The sequence below is a fragment of the Gordionus sp. m RMFG-2023 genome, chromosome 1 (assembly GCF_954871325.1).
Source record: "Gordionus sp. m RMFG-2023 chromosome 1, tfGorSpeb1-WG-v2, whole genome shotgun sequence".
In the NCBI taxonomy this organism is placed as follows: Eukaryota; Metazoa; Nematomorpha; class Gordioida; order Chordodea; family Parachordodidae; genus Gordionus; species Gordionus sp. m RMFG-2023.
Genome location: NC_088775.1, coordinates 78,721,085 through 78,743,357, shown reverse-complemented (window position 1 = coordinate 78,743,357; position 22,273 = coordinate 78,721,085). Strand labels below are relative to the sequence as shown.

General features: G+C 25.6%; 1 protein-coding gene across 4 annotated transcripts; it reads left to right on the top strand.

The window, feature by feature from the left end:
• Positions 1-526: 526 nt before the first annotated feature.
• Positions 527-20,662, top strand: LOC135922971 (nuclear pore complex protein Nup153-like). 4 transcript variants are annotated; one of them, XM_065457533.1, is made up of 23 exons: positions 530-650; positions 716-1,127; positions 1,179-1,346; positions 2,726-2,811; positions 2,864-2,983; positions 3,029-3,142; positions 3,268-3,444; positions 4,280-4,417; positions 5,522-5,611; positions 5,673-5,716; positions 7,002-7,227; positions 7,622-7,766; positions 8,539-8,718; positions 8,882-8,991; positions 10,670-10,850; positions 11,125-11,397; positions 15,094-15,201; positions 15,442-15,750; positions 17,647-17,916; positions 18,168-18,533; positions 18,808-19,007; positions 19,173-19,360; positions 20,346-20,661. In XM_065457533.1, exons 1-23 carry the CDS (start codon positions 573-575, stop codon positions 20,401-20,403), a joined length of 4,041 nt encoding a protein of 1,346 aa, XP_065313605.1. In that variant the 5' UTR covers positions 530-572; the 3' UTR covers positions 20,404-20,661. The 4 variants fall into 4 exon arrangements, with proteins under 4 accessions (XP_065313606.1, XP_065313605.1, XP_065313604.1 ...); XM_065457534.1 differs by having other exon boundaries at positions 527-650; positions 716-1,346; positions 18,168-18,470; positions 20,346-20,662; XM_065457532.1 differs by having other exon boundaries at positions 716-1,346.
• Positions 20,663-22,273: the final 1,611 nt, after the last annotated feature.

The window sequence follows — 22,273 nt, the reverse complement described above, 5'->3', positions numbered from 1 at the left end:
CCATTTTTATTTGTATCTATTTCAAGATCATGATAATGATTATAATAAATTATTTATCTAAATCCATATGTGTTTAAAATTATTTAACGAGTCAAATTTCTGGCATGAAAGTAGTAAGAAATAATATTTAGACATTATTTTGAATAGATAAAATTTGATTTTTTTTTATAGGTAAAGATAAACGAGGCCATTTAGTACCTGATAAGATTAGCAAAATGATAAAAGTAATAGAGTGTATTGAGGAAATGTGAGAAAATATAAATTGTTTTTATATATTTGTAATGTAATAATTAATAGTAATATTAATTGTGTCCAATATATATTTATTTAAGTGCATTATTAGTAGAAATATTATTTAACTCTTAAGTTATAAAAGTTTGAATTTTTAAATGATATAGGGGTCTAATTTCACGAATTACTTCTATTATCTATTCCTACTATTGCTATATGAAATATTTATTACAAATAAATAAAAATGGTTAATTTGTTTTTGGGTCAGTTGTTAAAAAAATTAAAAATAGTTAAAAGTTAAAGCGCCATATATCCAAAAGGATATATTACACATTTATAACATGCCTAAAGATTCTAATAAATATAAACCAAATTCATTTAGATCTCACAATATAAAGCCTTATAACTATTCTTCACAAGTAATTTGTTTTATTACATGTATTATATAATTATATATAAATTATTTTTTAATTTAAAAAAAAAGACAATAGTATCATCTGTTAAAGACAAGATTTATTCATATATTCCCAATTGGTTTAGAACTAATTTACCAGAAGATATTAATCTTATGCATGAAAAACAATTTATAAAAGATAGTGATATACAAAGTTTATTGAGTGAAGAAGATGAAAATTATAATATTGAAGATGAAGCAGAATTTTTAAATATTAAAATTCAAAGAAAGAACCAAAATAAACCTAATGGCATTATTAATAATATCTATCAAAACCATTCACCCTTAAAGAACATTAAAAATTTAGAAGACTCTTTTTCAGATTATAAAGATGCAAATGAAAGTCACAACTTTTCCCCAAAATATTTAGATAATACAAACTCAAATAATTTGGATAATAAAATAGAAATTGCAAAATTTAACAAAATTCAAATGAAAAAAAGTGAAAATATTAGTTATTCTAGAAAATCTAAAATAAAATCTTTGAAAATAGAAAAAGCTTTAGTTTCAAAATATTCTGAAAATGACACAGATAGCTCAGAAGAAATGGATGATCATGGAGAATCAAAAAAACATAGTCAAAATAGTCTTAAGCTAGATACAGACAAATCGCAATGTGCAAATTTATTTTCAAATAATCATTTGTCAATTTTTAATAAAAGTAAATTATTTTATAACTATCAACTTTCTATGTTAATTTATTATTCTAAGATAACTGTACACAAACTTAATTTTAGAAATTAAAAAACTATCTTATAATTAAAAATATAATATTAATCTATATTAACAGTTAATAGCATAGACATACCCAGAATTTTGCTAAGGGAGAGGCACTATTAGGTGGGTATTTCTTCCTTAAATTTTAATGTTGCACTTATTTCAGGCATGGCTATATTATATTTTTATAAAATAGTTCTGAGTTTTCACTTATTTTTTATAAAAGGGGATTTTGACTAGCAATACTTACAAGATCAGATAAATTTATGATGAACCCCTCCCCCCCCCCACCCCTTGCCTGACAGCCATGATTAGTGCTGTGCCAATTACCAAAAAATTGATCCAATATTTATATTGATATTTTTTAATACACATCTTTTAATTAATTTAATAAAGTATCAATATTTTATTCTTTAAAAAAACCAATTAATTTTCTTGAATGATTAACTGAATTATCTTTTTAAAATTTCATGAATATTTGCAATGTATATGTGTGATTGTAGTTTTGTTAAACACTCCTATTTAGCTGATTATTTAAAAAGAGCTAAATCAAAATTTTAACTAAAATATTATTACAAAATCATAAACTTGCCAGTAGAAATCCAAGCCTTTGTGCCATCAAAAAAAGTCTTGAGTTAACTATTTTTAAAAATTTTCTAAATTCAGCCAGCAACACTAGCGGAATGTGAGTCATTAGATATTTTAAAATCCTTCTCTTGTTGCAGATATAACAAAAATTAGTGTTTTAACTATTTTTTTAAAAATTACAACAAATAAATTGTATTTTTGTTCCTTTCATTTATTTTTTTATTATGAAATTATTTATAAATTAAAAAAAAATTATATATATAATCATAAAATAACCCAAAACATTAAATAGGATTAGTTTTTAAAAAAGATCAACCTGATCCAATATTTATGAAAATGTTAAATATCTGTGCTGATACAATCTAATATTTAATATGGCACAACCCTAGTTATGATATACATATTAATTTTTAATATTTTAATTAATCATGTTTTTTAAGGCAATGTGTTATTTTCAACCTTAAATCATTTTTTGAGTCATTTTTTTAAATTTAAAGATCCGATTTTACCAGAAATGTGGTAGCATTTTTAGAAAACTTATCCAATAATTTTTAGTATATTTTACCTTGAACTTTTGATTTAATATAATTTATTTTTTTCTATAAACATGCTGGAATACATTTCCATTGAAATCTGGTTTTTAAATTTAAAAATAACACGATTAAAGTTGAAAATAACACATAGATATCACAATTTTGTCACTTTTTTAATACATATTTACTACTCTATATTCAGATAATTCAGAATTGTTCACAAACAAATTCAAAGATAAAGATCTATCATCTACAATTCTTTTAAACAGCACTTCAAACTTGATTAATGTAATTTAAAAAAAAGATTTAACATAAGTTAATTTACATTTTTTTAAATTAGCCACAAAATTTGAATCAACCAAGTGGTTCATTAACAATATACAATCAGAATAGAACAAGTTATGGAGGACCTTCCTCATTATATCGTAAGCAAAGGCTGTCTGTTCATACACCTTACCAGGTAAAGAACTTTATTCTTATTTATTTAAAAAAATCTGTATTCTAGATATCAAATTATAAAAAGCCAAATGCTAAACAATTTTTACCCACAGGAGGATTAAGTGATACTGCCCAAAAAATAATGAGCATGTTAGGACAAATAGCTGATCAAAATAATATTGTAATATATTATTTTTTAAATTATGAAGAAATAAAATTTAAAAAAATATAAATAACATTCTTATTCAATTAATAGTTATGAATGATTACATAAAAAAATAATGATATTATTATTTAACTTTATAGAATTTAGAACCTAGTACAAGTTTTAACACAAATTCTTCAGAAATCCCTATCACATTATCTGAAATTGACAATAAATCCCATTCATATTTGCCCAGTCAATATCTGCAATCAAATTTATCCATCGATAAACAAAAAATAATACAAACTCCCTATACCAATTCACCCCTATTTTTCAAGGTATTTTTTTCTACGGAGTTTGTTTTATATCAAAGTTTTATTTTTTTTAACTTTTAAATGATTATTTTTTTGTGATTTTTTTAAACTAAATCATCCTTTTTTCTAATTAATCTTATTACATTTTTTTTCATAAATATAACTTTACTTCCCCAGGCTATTAAATCACAAATTATTATTTTGTGCATTTTTTCTATAATTCTTTTATTTTAGGATTTTGTTTATGGGTGGTTTCCATGTCAAATTTAGCGATTTTACAAACGTTTTTTTAAAATTATTTAAACTTGTGTTGGTTGTATATGCTCTTAAAATTTATGAATTAAATTGATACGGGCTTTATAAGTTCAATATAGGTGCGATTTAGGTTTTAAGAATCTCAAATTACTCGATGAATATTTGGTCAAAATATAGGAATTATATATCCCTTTGCAGCCATTAAAGTTCACTTTAAAAAAATATAAAAATATTTTTTAAAATTATTCACAATTTATAAGTGTACATATCTTTTGGTAAAAGTTAATTGGATATAAAAAAACATTATTGGATTTTGAGAACCTCATAATTCAGGATCCATTTGAGCTAAAACTTTTAAAAATTATTTAGCTTGAACTCTATATAACCATGATGCTAAACTTAATTCGTTTTAAGGTATGGTGGCTAAAGAATTTCTTTTTGTGTGGGGATTTGTCATGACTTTCAATACTATTGTAAAGTTTATTTTTAAAAAAAATTAAAAACAAATTTATAAGACCATTGGTAATGATTTTTTCTAAAGAAATTTAACTAAATCCCTATTTTTTTAACCAAATTATTTCTTTTGTAAAAATAAATTGTTCAGCCATCAAAATCTAGCTTTATTAAGATGAACACAGCTGAAACTTCTCGAATTTCTAATATTAGTTCTACCCTGGCGGAAAGATCGAATTCCAATAAACTAGAAAACAGCCAATTTTTAGAAAAAACGATCAGATTAAAAGTATGCGTTTATATAATATCGTCCTTTATTATTATCCCTAGGGGTGTACCGATACCACTTTTTGAAGGCCGATCCGAAACATTCATCTATTTACATAATTAGTAATAAAAAAATATATTATGAAATTTGAAATTAATATTTAAAATTAATATATCGAAGATTTCTTTTTATATCAGAGATATGTCGGCGGTGATGGGGACTGTTAATATCACTAGCATCACTAAAAACAGATACTGAAGAGATTAATGAACACTTTTTTAAACAGAATGCGAAAAAAAATAACTATATTGCAGAATGTTTATTAACTAATTATTTCTATTAAAAAAATTAAACATAAAAATGTATTTCGATTTTATTTATAAAAATAAATGGTTTTTTAGATATAACTTTTTTTAAATTTTGTTAAAAGCGCCATTTTATATCGGATCGGAAAATTTTATAATATTTGCCGATAACCGATATTTTAAAATGAGCTAAATATCTGCCCGATCCGATATAAAATATCGGTACATCCCTAATTATCCCATAACGGCACAGTTTATTTTACATGAGCAAGACATAGATTTAAAAAAATGGGGAAGGGCTCCTAAGGATTTTACTACAATTTTTGGCAGAGCTGTAGTTATAAAGTTATTACCTTAGTATATTATTTATCACTTGACTATTCAACGTTTGAATAAGTACCTTTATAAATATTCAAATTTAATAATACAAGCTATTTTTACGTGATATTTTTATAGCTAAATATTGCATTAATTATATATAAAACAATGATAAATACTTTTTAATTATTCTTGTTATAATCATAGTAATAATTTGAATTCATGCATACAAATAAACTTTAATGACAATTTTTTTCTTCTTTGTGATTTATAACCTCCGTTTTAATGAGAGGGATTTGATAATTTTGCTGATTAATATTTAATTTTTATTTTTTTATTCATTATAATATCATTGTTCAATACAATTGTATTTTATACATAATATGTTCTTTTTTAAACCATACAAAATGTGAACAAAAAACATAGGATTAATATTTTTAATGAATAAAAATTATCTACCTGATTTTATTTAATATATATATATATATATATATTGTAATAGTCAAGATTGGGTCCACCAATCACGAATTTAAATCTCGGAAAATCGCCTTATTCATTCATCAATCGACACTTAACTGCATCTCCTTATCAAGTTTTAACATTTTTTTTATTGCTAACAATTTTTAATTTTTTTAAAAAATAAAAATTTATAGAAAAAGGGCGATCATTCATCCATATCTTTCCTGAAATCTGAAAGGTTCGTAAATTTATGTTTTGTTTTATATTTAAAGTTATACTGCATCCAGTTTTTACCTGATACTGGTAAAAACGTGTAAGAACTATAGTTGGGTAATTACTATATTTTTAGTCGAAGATTATCACTATGGCCTAGGGTTTTAAAAAGATAGCTCAAACTTGGAAGAAACAGATAAAAATTAAAACGCCTTAATGTTAACGGATTTTCTCCGACAGGCGCCTGAAGATTGAGCTGTATTAGCCGACATTTAACCATTATCCAACTATAGTAAGAACCGGATATTTGAATAAAACCGGCCGGGTAATAGGGAAGATTCGGACTCTGTCCGGTACATCTAGTATATATATTCGATTAATATTATTTATTGCTTCGCCAGGTAGTGGCAGAAGAGCGCGAAAAGTTTAATCTTAAGCGTGTATTTTCTATATAAAACAAAATGTTTCTCTTTAGCCACACCAAAACTATCTCTGTAGGGTTAACATACCAAAACATTTATTTTTCTGAATTTCAAGAACAAAACAAATATTTTAATTCTAACAATTACTTTAATTAAATTGTTAGAATTATGAAATTATTTTATGATCGTATATTTTATTTCTTCTTGCTCTTTTATTTCGATTTCTAAGTCCTCTGGTTAGCAAGAAAGAAGTTTTAAACATACTCTTAATTATCTTCTACAATATCCTATTTAGGCTGCATTCAAAACTTGTTTCTAAACTTAACAAATTTTAAAAGCTTAAGCAAAACCTATTTTAAGTTTTGAAACATTTTTTTTTAAAAAAGAAGTTTTGATCACCTTTTTAATTTTCTTATTTAAAAAGGCTTAATTTTCGATAAAGTTTTGAATTATATTTTTTTGTACTTTTGTGTGCAGCCTTAGGTAAGTAAATTGATCAGACTACACTTATCGTTTAAAATTGAGTTATGCAAATTAATTTCATTTCACTGCACTTTGGTCTTGTTTGAGTTGTCATCCACACATTTATGATTCAAATACTCAAAGATCTTTAAAATGTTAAAATCTATAATTATTTTAATGATAAAATAATCTTTTGATTATTTTTTATAGCTAATATTGCACATATTTCAGTCTTAGTATTAATACTGAAGTTTATATCCCAGCCCTTCATTTCAAGCAAACATTTATTTTCGCCATATTATTCAAAGGTTTTTTTATAGGGTTGGGTTAATGATACTAGTAGTGAGATCTGTGGGTGCGACCTTTTTTAGCTAGCTTTTAAATCTACATTACATTTTTTTTTAAAATTAATATTATCAATTACAGTCATCTTCAAGATTTCAAGAAACTTTTCAAGAATGAATATCCCGTCCCTACCAACATAGACCTTAATAAACAAGAATTAACGGGGAGGACACCTCAAACTGGTGATATGGCTCCAATCGTTAAAATAGATGTCACTGAGATGGATAATTTGCCTAATTTCACATTTTTAATGCCTACCACGCCAAAAATCTTTATAGGCAAAAAACGCGAAGATTTGATTCAAAAGGTCAGTTTAACATTCAAAATCAATAATTTATATAGGTTTCTTAAAAAAGTAATATTTTAAGGTTTAATGTTGTGGAAATTTTTATCAAGTTTTTTGGCATAGTGTGTTAAATATATTTTCTATAAAATATTTTAAACCATTTGTCCAACCTATCCCTATCCCAAAAATCTGGGCTGAGCTCCAGGCTGTCTCAACCTCTAATAAGTATACTGTTATTAAATGCTACTTTTATTTATTACTGAAAATTATTGTTATTATATAACTGAAATTTTAGATAAACCCCGTTTAAAATACCATTCTATAAATAATCAAAATCGTCTTATTTTAATTTTTTTTATTGCATCCAAATCAACTAATTAAGATTTTCTATATATATATTATTTACGAAATCAAGTCCCATATCAGTGACTCTCTACATAAACATTCTAAGCATAAACCATATACCAAGCCTCACGTCAACCATGGTAAAGACCATGAATCGTTCAAAGATCCTATAAATAACAAAATCGACAAACTTCTATCAGAAGCAACCGTTTTAAGTAATTATATAATTATGATACTTATTAATTTATAATGAAAACTTTTTTCAAGACCTCATGTTGTCATTTGTTAGCACCTAGCCAATAGACATTCATCATGTCAAAATCAAAAAGATTTTCTATAGTTGTATTTGCATGAATCGAATGACTCCATATTCGTATTCGTTTGAATAATAAATTACAAGTCACATGTTAAATACTTAAAAATTTTGAAATAGATACTAATAATTTCGAATTATAAATAATTTGATCGAATAATGAAAATACTATTATTTTGATGAATATTTTTTTTTACAATCAAATCATATAATGTTTGTATTCGTAAAAAATCTAAAAACCAATAATTATTAGGTATAAGATAATAGTACCGATTGATTAGTTTCAATATTGGCATGGTCAGGAAAGTTAAAAAGAATGTATAAATTGGATCCATTAAGTATGTCGTGTATCATTTGGAGAGATTTTCATAGAAGAGAGTATGAAATTATTTGACAGATTATATGATAATAATGAGTGATGCACAAATGCAACTTCCAATTTATATATATTTTTTTAAACTTCTTGCTAATATTGGAATTAATTCATAATTACTTTATTTACTTCTACTTTCTCTCTTTTCTGCCTGACTTAGAAAGATACCATCACCCTTCTACAATTCAAAGGACTTAGATAGTAGGAGAAATTAAGCTAATGGAAGGGCTCATGTTTTGGAATTGTCTTTCCAATGATACATCATATTTAAAATTTAATAAATACATTTATTTGATGATAGCTCGAACAATATCCAGCGAACCATCCCCATTTAAACAAGGATCCTGTCTTGATTTCCTTAAATCAGATAAGATGAGTCCAACAAATTTTGAATCAAAACAAAATATTAGTCATACATCATCTATTAGTGAAATCACGAAAGTTACTGAAGCACCTTTCATATTCAATAATGACAATTTAGGTATTCATATTATAAAAATACTGTTTTAAATTCAATAACTAAATTATTTGTAATACTTAATCTGCGTTATCAATATTAATTATATTTTTTTACACCTTTAAGCAGATTTTTAGGTTTTTATTCTCAAAATTTATATAAAAAAATATAATAATTATTATTTTAGATAAATGGATGTGTTTATCCTGTTGGGTCAAAAACTTACCTTCATCTTTGAAGTGTATATGTTGTGGGACTGCCAACGCCAGTCCTAAGGCTAATCGATCTTTTAATAAAGTTATTTTTATACTGCATTCCATAAACTAACCAAACCCAAGTATCTTTAATACCCCTATATTTTTATTTCTTAATGAAATAATCATAAAATATTAATAAACAAAATTACGGATGTTATTCTTTAAGAAGGAACTAATTAAATTTTGATTATTTGTCAGGTTTTTTGAATTTTTCTCTTTATACCTATAGCACCTGATCTTTGTCTTTAATATCTGATTTTTCACAATGTGTCACTTATTTTGAATGAGATTGGTGTCTGGGCTCGATATCAAGATAAAATATATATATTATTATCATTTAACCATTAGAAAATAATGATGAGGAGGGTACTACTGGGATATTGTTAGAATTTACATATATTTTTCACTCCTAAATAATCTGACCTATAAAAGAATGCTCACCTAATCTTTTTGCTGCCATGTATCCTCATATATATAATCGAAGGTATTAGGAAAATTTTTAAATTTTCTTAACCTATATCTTAAAACATAATTTATCACTAAAAATAACTTGATCGGTTTATATTTAATATCTATGAGCAGGGGGATTATTGAAATTTATCTTTTTTTGATTTAAAACTAACACTTGCATCTCTTTAGCTTAATTAGAGAATGTAATTTACTTCGACAGTCAGAAATCGATTTTTAAAGAGTATTTTTACAATACTCTTCTTATTTACTTGCTTTTCTTATGGATTTTTTTTATTTTAGTTTTGAATATTCTATTGATAATAATATTTCTTACGATATTTCTGATTAAGTTTAAATTCAATGCAATTTTTCCCATTGACTTTTCTTTTCTCATAACAAATTAAGAACAATACCACAAAAATTTGTAACAAATTAAGAACAATATCACAAAAATTTGAAGATCGTTATAATTAAACAAAATTAACGATATTTTTAAATAAAAATATTATAAAATATCCTAATTAAACAGGCTGTAAATTATTTAATATATTGCGATTTAATTAATAAAAATAATTGATCAGATATTTGGTCTTAATATACTCCACGTTATGGATGGAACTAGGGCTGTGCCGATATTTTTGCCTAGATTAAAATAACATATTTATAAATGTGTATATCTTAGAATTGGCAGCTAATTTTTTATTCATGAACATATTGGAATATACATATAACATAAAGGCCGATAAAGAATTTGTTTTGGATCGGATCGGCAAAAAATTATTAAAAACCGATCCCCAACATGGGCTCATTCCATTTGCCGTTGACTTTTCTTAAAATATATTTGTTTGATAAATTATTTTAAAGTTTTATTAACATTCCAAGATAGTTATGCATTAAAAATTTACTGCATATCTTGTAGTAATTTCGATGCAATTTATAAGCATAATATTTTAATATCTGCACAGCCCTAGATGGAACTTGTGAGAAAGGTAGCACTGAGAAATTTTAATATTTTCAGTTTAATTGATAAAAGTTTTTAATTATTTTTTAGTTAATATATTTATAAAAAATAAAATATAGTCGGATGGCAAAGTTACTTGGGTTATGTTAGTTATTTAAAGATTTAATTCATGATGGATTATATTATATTTTAGATATTTTAATTATTTACTTTTTTTTATTAGTAGTATGGAAAAGTCTTGATTTTTTTTATTAGATATGCAATTTTTATAAATAATTTTTGTTTTTTTATAAATGAAAATCTAAAGCTTGATACACAAGATTCTGCAAACGTAGAAAAAGTGCCTAAGCCAGAGGAAATTTCCAAAGTTGACACATTTAGCAAAAAACTAGACTTACGGAATACTACTTGTTCCATATGCTCACACAAAAATAAACCATTTTCTAATTTATGCGATATGTGTCAGACTCCTCTTTTTGCAATTAAAGGTTTATTATTGTTTTTTTGCAGGTGTAAACAAAGTAACCCTGTTTGTGATTCAATTTTTAAACAATTAGAAAAGGGTAAATATTAAATTGTAACTTACTTCTTGGTAGCATGTATAATTTTTTTTAACAAAATTTTTCAAAAGTTTTATAAATATAATATATTTACTTTTTCCCAAATTCATGAGATAGAAATTTACAATTTTTATAAACGCTCAGATACCTCTTATAATTATCTAATTATAAGATTTTAAAATCTATCAATACCAACCTTTAGAGCCATTATCCTGTACAACTTCTAAAGTTTCGTTGCCACCTTTGACCATAATCACTCCTCTGACAATCTCCCTAAAGCCGTCTACCTCGGCAATAACGAGTCAAATAATAGTTTTTCCGAGCATCGCCGCCACTAACAAATTAATTGATACCAACCAAAATAAGCCATTGTTTTCATCTTTGCCAACTACCGTCACTTTTGCGTCCACTTTCGACAGCCATGACCATCCATCACCGGTCTCCACTGTATCATTCAAATTTGGTGTTGGAGAAGGTTATACTTATTTTTAAATATGTTAAAAATGTTTTCGTGAGTTCAGGAGCAGGGTTGCCAGGTCAAAATTTTCAAATTGTGGCAGAAATTCGGTATTTTGTGCGAGTAATATAAAAATTGTGGGAGAAATATGAAAATTGCTACAAAAAAAATTTTGCGGGCCATTTTTCAAAATAAAATAGCCAACTATTTAAAATAAAATAGCCAACTATTTTTCAAAATAAAATAGCCAACTATTTTTCAAAAAAATAGCCAACTATTTTTCAAAATAAAATATTCAACTCTTTTTCAAAATAAAATAGGTAACTATTTTCCAAAATAAAATACGCAACTATTTTTCAAAATAGGTAATTATAGTACGACACAAAATTTCTTAAATACTATCTTTATTATTAAAATAACATATTGATTTATTATACTATATTAATTTTGTTTTAAAATAATAACCAACGATCTTTTTTAAATACAAAAGAATGTAAACAAGATAAAATTTTATAAAAAAATTGTAATTTTACAATCTAAAAAAATATATTTTATGCTAATGTATAAATAAGATTTTATAAAAAAACAAACAATTTTAAATTTACAATGTAAAAAATATTAATAATCAGTGCGGGAAAGTTGTTCTACAGTATTTAGTTAATACAATGGGGGAAGGGAATATGATATTTTGAGGCTTCAAAAATCTTCAAAGCATAAATCAGTACAGGGCAGTCTATCAACATCCAAAACAAAAATATTCTTCAAAAATAAGAAATAAAACAGATGCAACTACAGTATACCTATCAAGCAGTACAACATTCAGAGAGCTACTTAACATCACAATGTTGGTAGAATCTTTCCCCATAATATTTAACGACTAATATAAATGAAAAGTATACTTTGTAGAACACAAATGAGCAAGGCTATCATCAATGTTTTAGGATATAAATCCAGAAGGTCAATGACGATTTGAAAGATGTGCAAACATATGCAATTCTAACAGATGCATCTAATAAGGAGATATCAAAACATTTCCCTTGATCGTCCCCTATTTCAACAAAATTAATGTCATTTCAATAAAACTATTAAAATTTTTTTTAGCTAACCATATATAATGGTAAATATGGCAGATTTGGCATTACCAATGAATTGCATGGCAGCTTTCTGATCTGATAATTCCTCAGTGAATTTGGCAAAAACCAGAGTGTATTTACAGAATTGAGTCAGCATAATGTTGGTTGACAGGTTCCTCCTAATACGTGCCATCGTAGAATTTTAAAATTTTACAAACCTTTAAAAAATAATAGATTTTAGGAATTTTACATATAGGAAATCTACTATATGCTGTTAATATGCAGTTGCAATCAGAAGAATATAATTTAATAAAGGTTCACTAAATTATGCTGCAGAAATACCAAAGTAAGAATATTATTACTATTATCAGATAATTATTAATAAGATTTAATATGATGTCATGTTTGAGGAGATTGTAATGCTTCTTTATTTTTATGATTTGCCAAAATATTAATTTTACAATGTAAAAAATAAATATGTTTGATTTTATGCAAATGTATAAATAAGATTTTATAAAATATAGAAAGTCAAATAGTTATAGTTAATTATATTTTATTTGAGATATAAATATTGGAACTAAACGTTTATGTCGTTATTAAGATATTTATAAAATTAATGGCATGACATTTTATAATTTTGTTTAACCATTAACTCGGCTTCTAATGTTGTTAAAGCAATTCGATTTCTCTCCTTTCTCCAGGCAATCCTCATCAGGCTAAAATGCTCTCCGATGAGGCATTAGAATGAGGTAAGGAAAAAACATATCGCAAATTTTTTTCAAGCATGGGGATTTATCGTTATTACGAAAAAATTCCACCCATTTCTCCTCTGCTTTTAGACCATCTAACTTTAAGTATTCTGGCGAATCATAAAAAATGGAAAAAATTACAATCTCTTCAAACAAGGCTTCAATGTCTATCGGTAATTTTAATATATTTATTAAATTACAAAAACCATCAAATGATGGTTTCTGTTCCAAGGTCATAATATTTATACACTTGTAAATAGAGTTTTTAAAATCAAATCTTGATTGTAAATATTCCAAAATTGCCTTAATAAAAATATTTTCTTCATTTAAAAATACGTTAATTATAGTAATATTTGAACATTTTAATATGATATTTTTAGCAATAGCGCCATAAAATTTATTATCTATTTTTAACTGTAGAGATGAACAGAGCTGTAGCATGATTTTGTGAACCTTTATCAATAAAGAATCTTCTGATTGCAACTGAATATTAACTACATGAAGTAGATTTCCTACATGTGAAACTAATCCCAAATATGCTTCTGACATTTCATCCTCGAAAAAATTTTTCAAAATTTTAGGACAGCCTTTAAAATCTTTATTTAAGAAGTATTTCTTTAAGGGTTCGTAAAATTTTAAAATTCTCTCGATGGCAGGTATTAATGATAACCACCTGATAGGTACATATCGCAACAACTCACACCATTCCAAATCAGATCACTCCACCAATTCTTTTAATTCAGTGACTCTTTTAGTTGATGAACTAAATTCGTTAAAACATTTCATCACAATTACTTCGACATCTACAGTACATTCATTGTCTTCTTGCAAGAATTATGCAGTATATGGCATGTACAAAATTGATTTAAATCGAAATTTTGTAAATTTAAAATAAAGTAAAAAATTATTTAAAAAGTATGCCCTGGGAATATATTCTTGCAAAGTTATATTAAATATCTATTAATTTGGCCAGAACAGCCATTTGAAATCATTTATTCTGAAAATTTTTTCAATGTTTAGTGCTTAATATATTATTTTAATTTTACAGTTAGATAAAATTATTAGCAAAATAGAACATTTTATTATTTAAATCTGTTTGGTATATAGGATATAATATCCACTTCTAAAAGTTCTATTCTTCTAACTCAAAAATTTTGAAAATGTCGAGTGGAGCACTGCAATTCTAAATAACGATATAAAATATATTAAGTAATTTAAAATATATTTATAATAATTATACATACTGTTCTAACTTCTATTCTTTCTAACACAAAAATTTTGAAAATGTCGAGTGGAGAATTGGAGAATTTTATAAAAAATATATTTTAGAGAGGAAAAATAAAATAAAAGAACTAGACATATTTTTCGAATAAATATTTAAAATTTATTTTAAAAATATAAAAATAATCAAATACTGTCTCTCAAAATTATTATTTATATATTAAAAACATTAAAATGCTAAAAAAAAAAATTGTGGGAGAAATTAAAAAATTGTGGGAGATTTCTAATTGTGGGAGTTTTGTGGGAGTGAGATGTATGTGGGTAAACTAAAAAATTGTGGGAGACTCCCACTGATGAGGGGAGACATGGCAACCCTGTTCAGGAGTGATATTGTTAATTTTTTAAAAAAATTGACACCTCAGACCACATATATAATCTAGGTTTGGAATTGGATACTATTCATTAATAAACAATGAGTGAGGTTTTATGATAAATATTCATTTTTATGGACAGTGAATATTATTCATAATGGCAGTGTCAATGAAACGATATCCAAACCCTGAATATGTTATAATTTTATAATCTATTAGTTATGCTTCTAGTAATTAATTAGGGATTTATAATTATTTATTCTCAATCGTTTGAATGATAATAAATTTTAAATTAATTAGACATTACTATGAAGTCGAATGTTCCCTCTACATCTTCTTTCGCGTCTTTATCTAGTCAATACACCATACCACGTTCAAATATTCAAAACAATATTCCTAGTATAACATGTAAGTACTTTAATTTTTATTATTAATATGAATGTGATTTTAATAAATACCATTAAAATGATAAGGAACTATATTATTTATTACAAAAAACATTTTGAGGGTTTTAAGTGGTGGATCAGGGATCTAATTCAATTTTCGCAAAAAGTGGAGTTAGAACTTTAATGGTTAGGCGACTACAAGGGCAATATTTTAAAGACTTTTAGCACATGACAATTAATATTCATTTTAATTTTAAAAAAGCTAAAAGTTTGGCAACTTCACCTACCTCGTTTATATCGCCTTTCACTTTTGGGAAAGTATCTTCTTCTGTTCCTATTACTTCTTTCTCGATCGGGTTCGAGCCCACAATTCAACAATCCTCGAGTCTTAATTTCCCTATAATTCAAAACAAAACCTCCGATATATCTGCAGTGCTAACGTTTTCCACTAATTCTTTACCTCCTCCTCAGGCTTCAACCTTTTTAAACGTTTCACCTGCCTTTGCTATTACTATATTATCAGCGAGTCCTATAATTCCGTCGACATTTGTTGGATCACCTATGAACTTGAGTAATGCAATTATAACTTACTTATAAAAATGATTCAATTTTTTGATATAAAATATGATGAATGGATATTATAATATCTACGTTAAGTGGTTGTTAAATTGTTAACAGAAAATTATGTTATAAGGAATCTATCTAATATTTGATTTGACCAAGTTTAATCAGATTCTGTTTCAAATTATTTGGTGCATTATAACATTTTTGAAAAGTTCAACCCATATATTAATATTAGTTTATTCAGTTTGTTATACTTTTTTTAAAAATTATATTACATATATAGTCCATTTTACTTACATTTATTTTTAAACTTTACCTGCCGACTTAATAAAAGATTCTTTGAATCTAAAACTTTTTCGGTTTCAGAAATATCATACAAAATATATACTTTTATTAACATATTTTATCAAAATAATGAAAAATTTCTCATCAAAGTAAAAGCGAATTACTGATTCATCCCTCATAAAAAAGCAAATTTCTGATGCTCCCACTATCAAATAAAGGAGAAATTTCTCTGAACCCGTCTATCTTGTTGAACTCTCAATATTTATATATTACACATTTCCATATTTTTTAATTTATTTGAAAATAAAATTATTTCTGAATAACGAATGATAGAATTATCTTTATAAAATTTTAATCTCCTTATTTTGCATGGTAAGAAAAATGTTACATAAAAAAAACTAGCATATAATATAAACTTTATTTTTAAAGATAATTATTATAACTATTCATAAATTTTTCAATTTTCTTATAATCATATACGTAAGAATACTTTTCGTTCCTCCTCAGTTCTTCAAGAATTTATTAGTATACTTATCAATGATAAATATTCAAGTTTTTTCTTTGATTATTTTCCTTTTAAATTCACATGAATAATATATTTATTTTACAAAAACGTTAAGCTCTTTTTTTTATAATAAATATCAATAATAATCATCATTTTTTGATAAGGCTACATTATTGATATATATTTTATGAGATTTTGAATTCAATATATATATGCACAGAACAAATACTATTTTCGATGATTTCTTTATTTAAAGATCCTTTTATCAGTAATCAAATTTTTAGAAATTCTTGATAAAACCGGAAAGGGTCATGTTCGATCAGTTTGAGGTTTAGTCAAATATAAATTAACCTTAGCTTTGAACTGTGTTACAAGATCATTTACCTTCTAAATGCGTAAGAAATAGTTTGATGATATATTTCAAAAGAAAAGACTATTTCAATTCTAATTTAAATTCTCATTTTTTTATCGATAAAAATTGGCAAATTTTAGAATAATATTAGTTTACAATTAATATTTAAAAACTTCAATATTTTAACAAAATGAAACACTTTTTTTCGAAACCAAATAATTTTCTTACCAATAAAAATTACTTTGAAATGATGACACCATCAAAACATTATGATTAGGTTGTTTTTATTATATATTTAAAAATATGATGTTTTTGTGAATATATTGTAATAACAATTTTATCCTTTTTTATTTTTCGTATAAACGAATCCAATGCGGTTTGAATTACGATTCGAATATTCGTTTTTGAGGTTTATTTTAAACATCCTATGATAGGGTTCATATGCGATATCATCATTGACTTAAACTAACCCTGCATCGAACCTATTTTTTATTTTGGATTCTATCCCGATTTGAGAATTTGAACTAATTAAATCCGAATTATAAACCTCACCCCATTTATGGTCCGATTTTTAAGAAATATTTATGATTTAATGAATGAATCTAATTAAACAAATAGAATTCTAAAATCGATTTATAAAAAATAGAAGAATAATTTAAATGTTAGATCTGTCAGGAACTCATACATGTTTAGACTTGGACAGGGTTGAGTTTTTTTAAACAAAAATCCCATCATATAATGACTCGTATATAATTTTAAAGCCAACTCTTCGTATGAAGAAAACCTAAATGATTCCAGCAAGCTATTGGCCCTTCCTCATTACGGTTTAACTTCTAATAATATATCTTTCCCTGTCATCAAAAGCAGACCTTCTATTGAAACAGTTTACACGAAGCCTAGTATTTTTAGCTCATTCAATTTTCAACAAACCAGTACGTCTCTACCCTTCGGAATATCTACCAGTCAGACTCCGATTTCCGCGGCTACCGTTAATACTATATTTCCCACCTTTTCGTTCCTTACAACATCTGGTATATGCTAATTTTACATAATATACTATTTGAGATTAGACCTATATTCAAGAATGAATACGAATCGAATAGTGCTTTATTCATATTCGAATAAAATGAATAATTTTATATTTTTGAATAGGCATAACCATAACTAACTTGCTTTGTTTTGCTATAAAATATTTTGATTGACTTAAGTTTACATTTATTTAAAACTATAATTTACTTTTATGATTCGACTAAAATTTTTTATTTATTTTTGAAATAAAAAGCTCCCATCAATATTTCTACTACGCCATCCAGTAATTTAGTCCAGAATAGCTCATCATTTGCAGGATTTTCCTTCCCTTCAAAGCCTCTATTAGCTGATTCTACCCTTACCTTTCCTGTTGCATTTACCAGCAATAATATCGTTACCAGTACTAACAAAAGGGCCAATGAAGATAGCGATGATAGTAAACCTAAAAAAACGTTAGATTTTTCATATGGCGTTCAGCCATCCTTATCTCAAACCACTACCTTTGGCAGTCAACCTACCTCATTCTTATCCCAGTCCGCAAATGGATTTACATTTGGTAATTTTAAACCCTCTGTTTCTTCGATGTTTAAAACTCCAGCACCTACAAATCAGATACCAGGTTATTAAGAATTAATTCAGTCATACTTTAAAAAAGAGTTACGCACAGTTACCCCCACCCATAAAGGTAATGCGTTAGCGGCTTTCACTAAGATTTGATATATATTTTTCTAAGTTTCGCTCACAGCTCATTTATTAACTTTCATCTGTGTAAAAATAATCGTAATCATAATTATACATTTTTAATTCATAGAATTCAAAACGTGTAAGACTGAGAGGGCGACAATTAATTTCTCATTGTTTTATATTGTATTAAAAAAACATTGCTTAATTAGGCGGAAGTGGTTTTAACTTTACACCAAGCTTTAACTTTGGAGCTGCCCAGACCAATCCTACAATTCCGATGAATAGTTTTGGCGATACAATATCATCCGCCTCTCAACTATTTTCTTTCAATACTAACGATCAAAATAAACCCGCGAGCAACATATTATCTAGTGGTCCTGGCATATTCTCCTTCGGGGCTACTAATCAAGTTTTATCATGATTAAATTAACTTTGCTTTATCATATAATGTAGAAAAGATTATTCATTCTTGACTTTAAATTTCTTTTTTTTTATGGTATTTCATTCAGACACACTAAAGTTAAATTTTTGCTTATTCAAACATGGAATAGAATATAAATATGATACATTTTAGGTAAAACAATTATCATCGAATACCCCCTCCATTAATTTCGGGCAATCCCTATCAACGAATCAAATAAACATTGCTCCTCCTCTTCCTATATCTTTTAGCAATACGGTACCTTCAGTGTTTAATTTCTCTGCTCAACCTTCTTCGGATACGAATCCACTTAACATTATGTCTGGGGGCTTTGCATTAGGGTTTATTTTATAATGATAAATATTTGTCTAATTTTTCAAGTCTTATAAAAAATAGCTTTTAATGAGTTTTTTAAAGTTAGATAATAAATATTACTATATTCTTATGAATGAACTTTATTAAATATTATTACTGCTGTAAATTAACATCTATGAAAATAAGGGTCTTACTTTTTTTGAGTAGAAAATATTTTATTATTATTTTTTAAAATTTTATAAATAAAAGTCGAGTTTTTAATTCAGATCAACCACCATTTTTTTTAAAAAATATTTTTGTTGAATTGAATTTTATATAGTCAAAATTGTTAATCTAATTAATATTGAATCAATCAAGGTATGTTAATATTACTTATTTCTATAGATGAAGATAATTTAAATATGCCCTGGCCCTAGTATGTAACTTTTACACCACTAAAGAAGGCACCAGGTCTACACTTTGTAAATGTATATTGTGTCATTCAATATTTCAACCTTGAGAAAAGATCTTGACAAATACAAAGGAAAATTAGACTTGGTTTCTTCAAATGACGCACATACCAAATTCACTTCTGATAACGATTTTAAAACAAATTGATAAGAATCTGAATGAAGATACTTGTGATGATATAATAAATTTTTTTGAAAATAATGAACATTCTTAAGATATTTTTAAAAAATTCCCTTTTTATTTTAAAATAAATAAAAAAAATTGTAACAAAAAGATCTTATATCTATGGGGGAAAAATATATAAAAAGAAAATTTATATAAATATTTAGTATTTTTTAAGTAACGAGTAGCGAGCGCTACCTTTTTTGAATAGCGAGTAACGCACTACTTTTTCACAAAGTACCGAGTAACGGTAATGCGTTCCTTCTTTATAAACATAACGAGAAATTGTAATGCTTACAGCACTCGATATTATTTATCAACTTCTATTTTTTATTGTCAATTAAATGTTATCTTATATTATTTATTATCAGATACAAATACATTTTATTATATATATAGTACTACTGCTCAAACAGGTCAAAGACGCATCAAAAAACCAATAAGACGATTACGTTAAAGGATTATAAAACATAAATATGAATTGATCCCGAAGAGTGGAATTGGCTCAAAATATATTTATGTTGATAAATTGATGATTTTATATATATATATATATATCGAATTATTAGTTTAAAGTTACTCGTTTAACACTGTAATTTTAGAATACAACAAATGTAAAATATTATCATAACATTTACGCTTAATTATAATCGACAAATTCATCATAAATATAATCTTTCTTTGTTATTTTTATCTTTTGCAGCCCACTTTTTTTAGACATTTTTTTCTCTCCCCCTAATATTTACAATCAATTATTTTAATTTGTTACAAATTTTTGGTGATACAATATCTATAAATTTAATAAAGAGATAATTTTCATTAGTAATCATTTTATTAAGAAATTTTTAGGCCTAGACCCTAGTTTGAAGTATTTTGCCGACTACTTTGTATTGAATTTATTCTGTCATCTTCAGTAATTTTGTAAATAGCTTCGAAGAAAAATTGAAAGTATGTTTTCCAAAATGGTTAAATTAACGTAATTTATTTTATTTTTTTTAAAAAAAAATCTGTCATCTGATTTTCCTTTATTATAAAACTTTTTTAGTGCCGTGTATTTTAAAGATTCTACCGTTAAGGGCCTGGTATTAGGGATTTCTGATTTTCAGCTGAGAGTTATAGTTAATTTTGCATTTTTTATCGACTTCGACGCCCTTTATAAGATGGCATAATTGAATGTTGATACCCTACTTAGGTAAAGTAAATCATATATAAGGTTATTTTGTTTGATTTGTACACTTAACTATATTGTATATTTCATTATTGATTTAATTTCCTATGATCCAATCCAAAAATAGTAAACATAAAAATTAATGTCTGATAAACCGGTGTTTATGCTGAATATATGCGTTGATTAGATATATACCAATCGTAGAAATTATACATATTAAAAAGAATAAAAATTTAATAAATTAGAAGCCATATTAATTTGACCTATCTATGCTTAATTGGCATGCTAGCTCATAGATGAGAGCCCAATAATTTTTAAGAAAGCCTAGGCGATCTATGATTCTCCTATTAGTATTTAAATATGCACAAATGAGGAAAGCTATTTAACTAGTTTCTATTTCTAGGCCTATTTTTCAATGATTTGATTGAATCGATATATTTTTTGTTTAAAATTCGAAAAAAAATTTTGTCAATATATTTTCGTATGCATTATTTTATTATATTTAAAACGAATATTTGGAATCGATTACAAATAAATTTTGTTATTTGCACTAATACGAATATTTGTATTCATTCTTGAATAATCCTAATAGCTTATAATTGGTCATTATTTTTGCTGATCAATATATGTTATGTATTTTATAAAAGTCTATTCTCCTTGTCCACTAATAATGAGAAATTAATTTTTAGTAAAAAAAATTTAAATTAAATTTATTATATAAATAAATGATAAAATGTCATCATAATTGAATAAAATAACAAATTAAAAAGGTTGATTGTTTTATAATTCCCGTAAAAAAAGGTAGGGATTATCTTCCAGCAAGTAACTACTCAAAAGTATTTAATTCGCTAATTCCTCAAAAATCCACTAAGAATTATAATTTATTGCAATTCAAATATATGTTAACGTCCATGTGTTTTTTCCAGCAATGTGTTATTTTTTCAACTTTAAATAATTTTTTAAGCACGTTTTTAAAAATTTAAACATCTGATTTTACCGGAAATATATTCCAAAATAACACATTGTCCGAAAAAACATATTGATGCTAACATATAATATTTTATATTAAGTGGAAAATAATTTGTTTGACAGGTAAGTACGAGTTAATTAAAACAATAAGTCTAGTATGAATGAGAGTGAGAATAATAGATCATGCCTG

Excerpts from the sequence above, each read along its gene's own strand:
- LOC135922971 (XM_065457532.1), top strand. The coding sequence starts at position 573 with ATGCCTAAAGATTCTAATAAATATAAACCAAATTCATTTAGATCTCAC. Across the intron at positions 10,851-11,124 it reads TCCTCTTTTTGCAATTAAAG|AGCCATTATCCTGTACAACT; the intron begins GTTTATTATTGT and ends ACCAACCTTTAG. Across the intron at positions 15,202-15,441 it reads CAATATTCCTAGTATAACAT|CTAAAAGTTTGGCAACTTCA; the intron begins GTAAGTACTTTA and ends ATTTTAAAAAAG.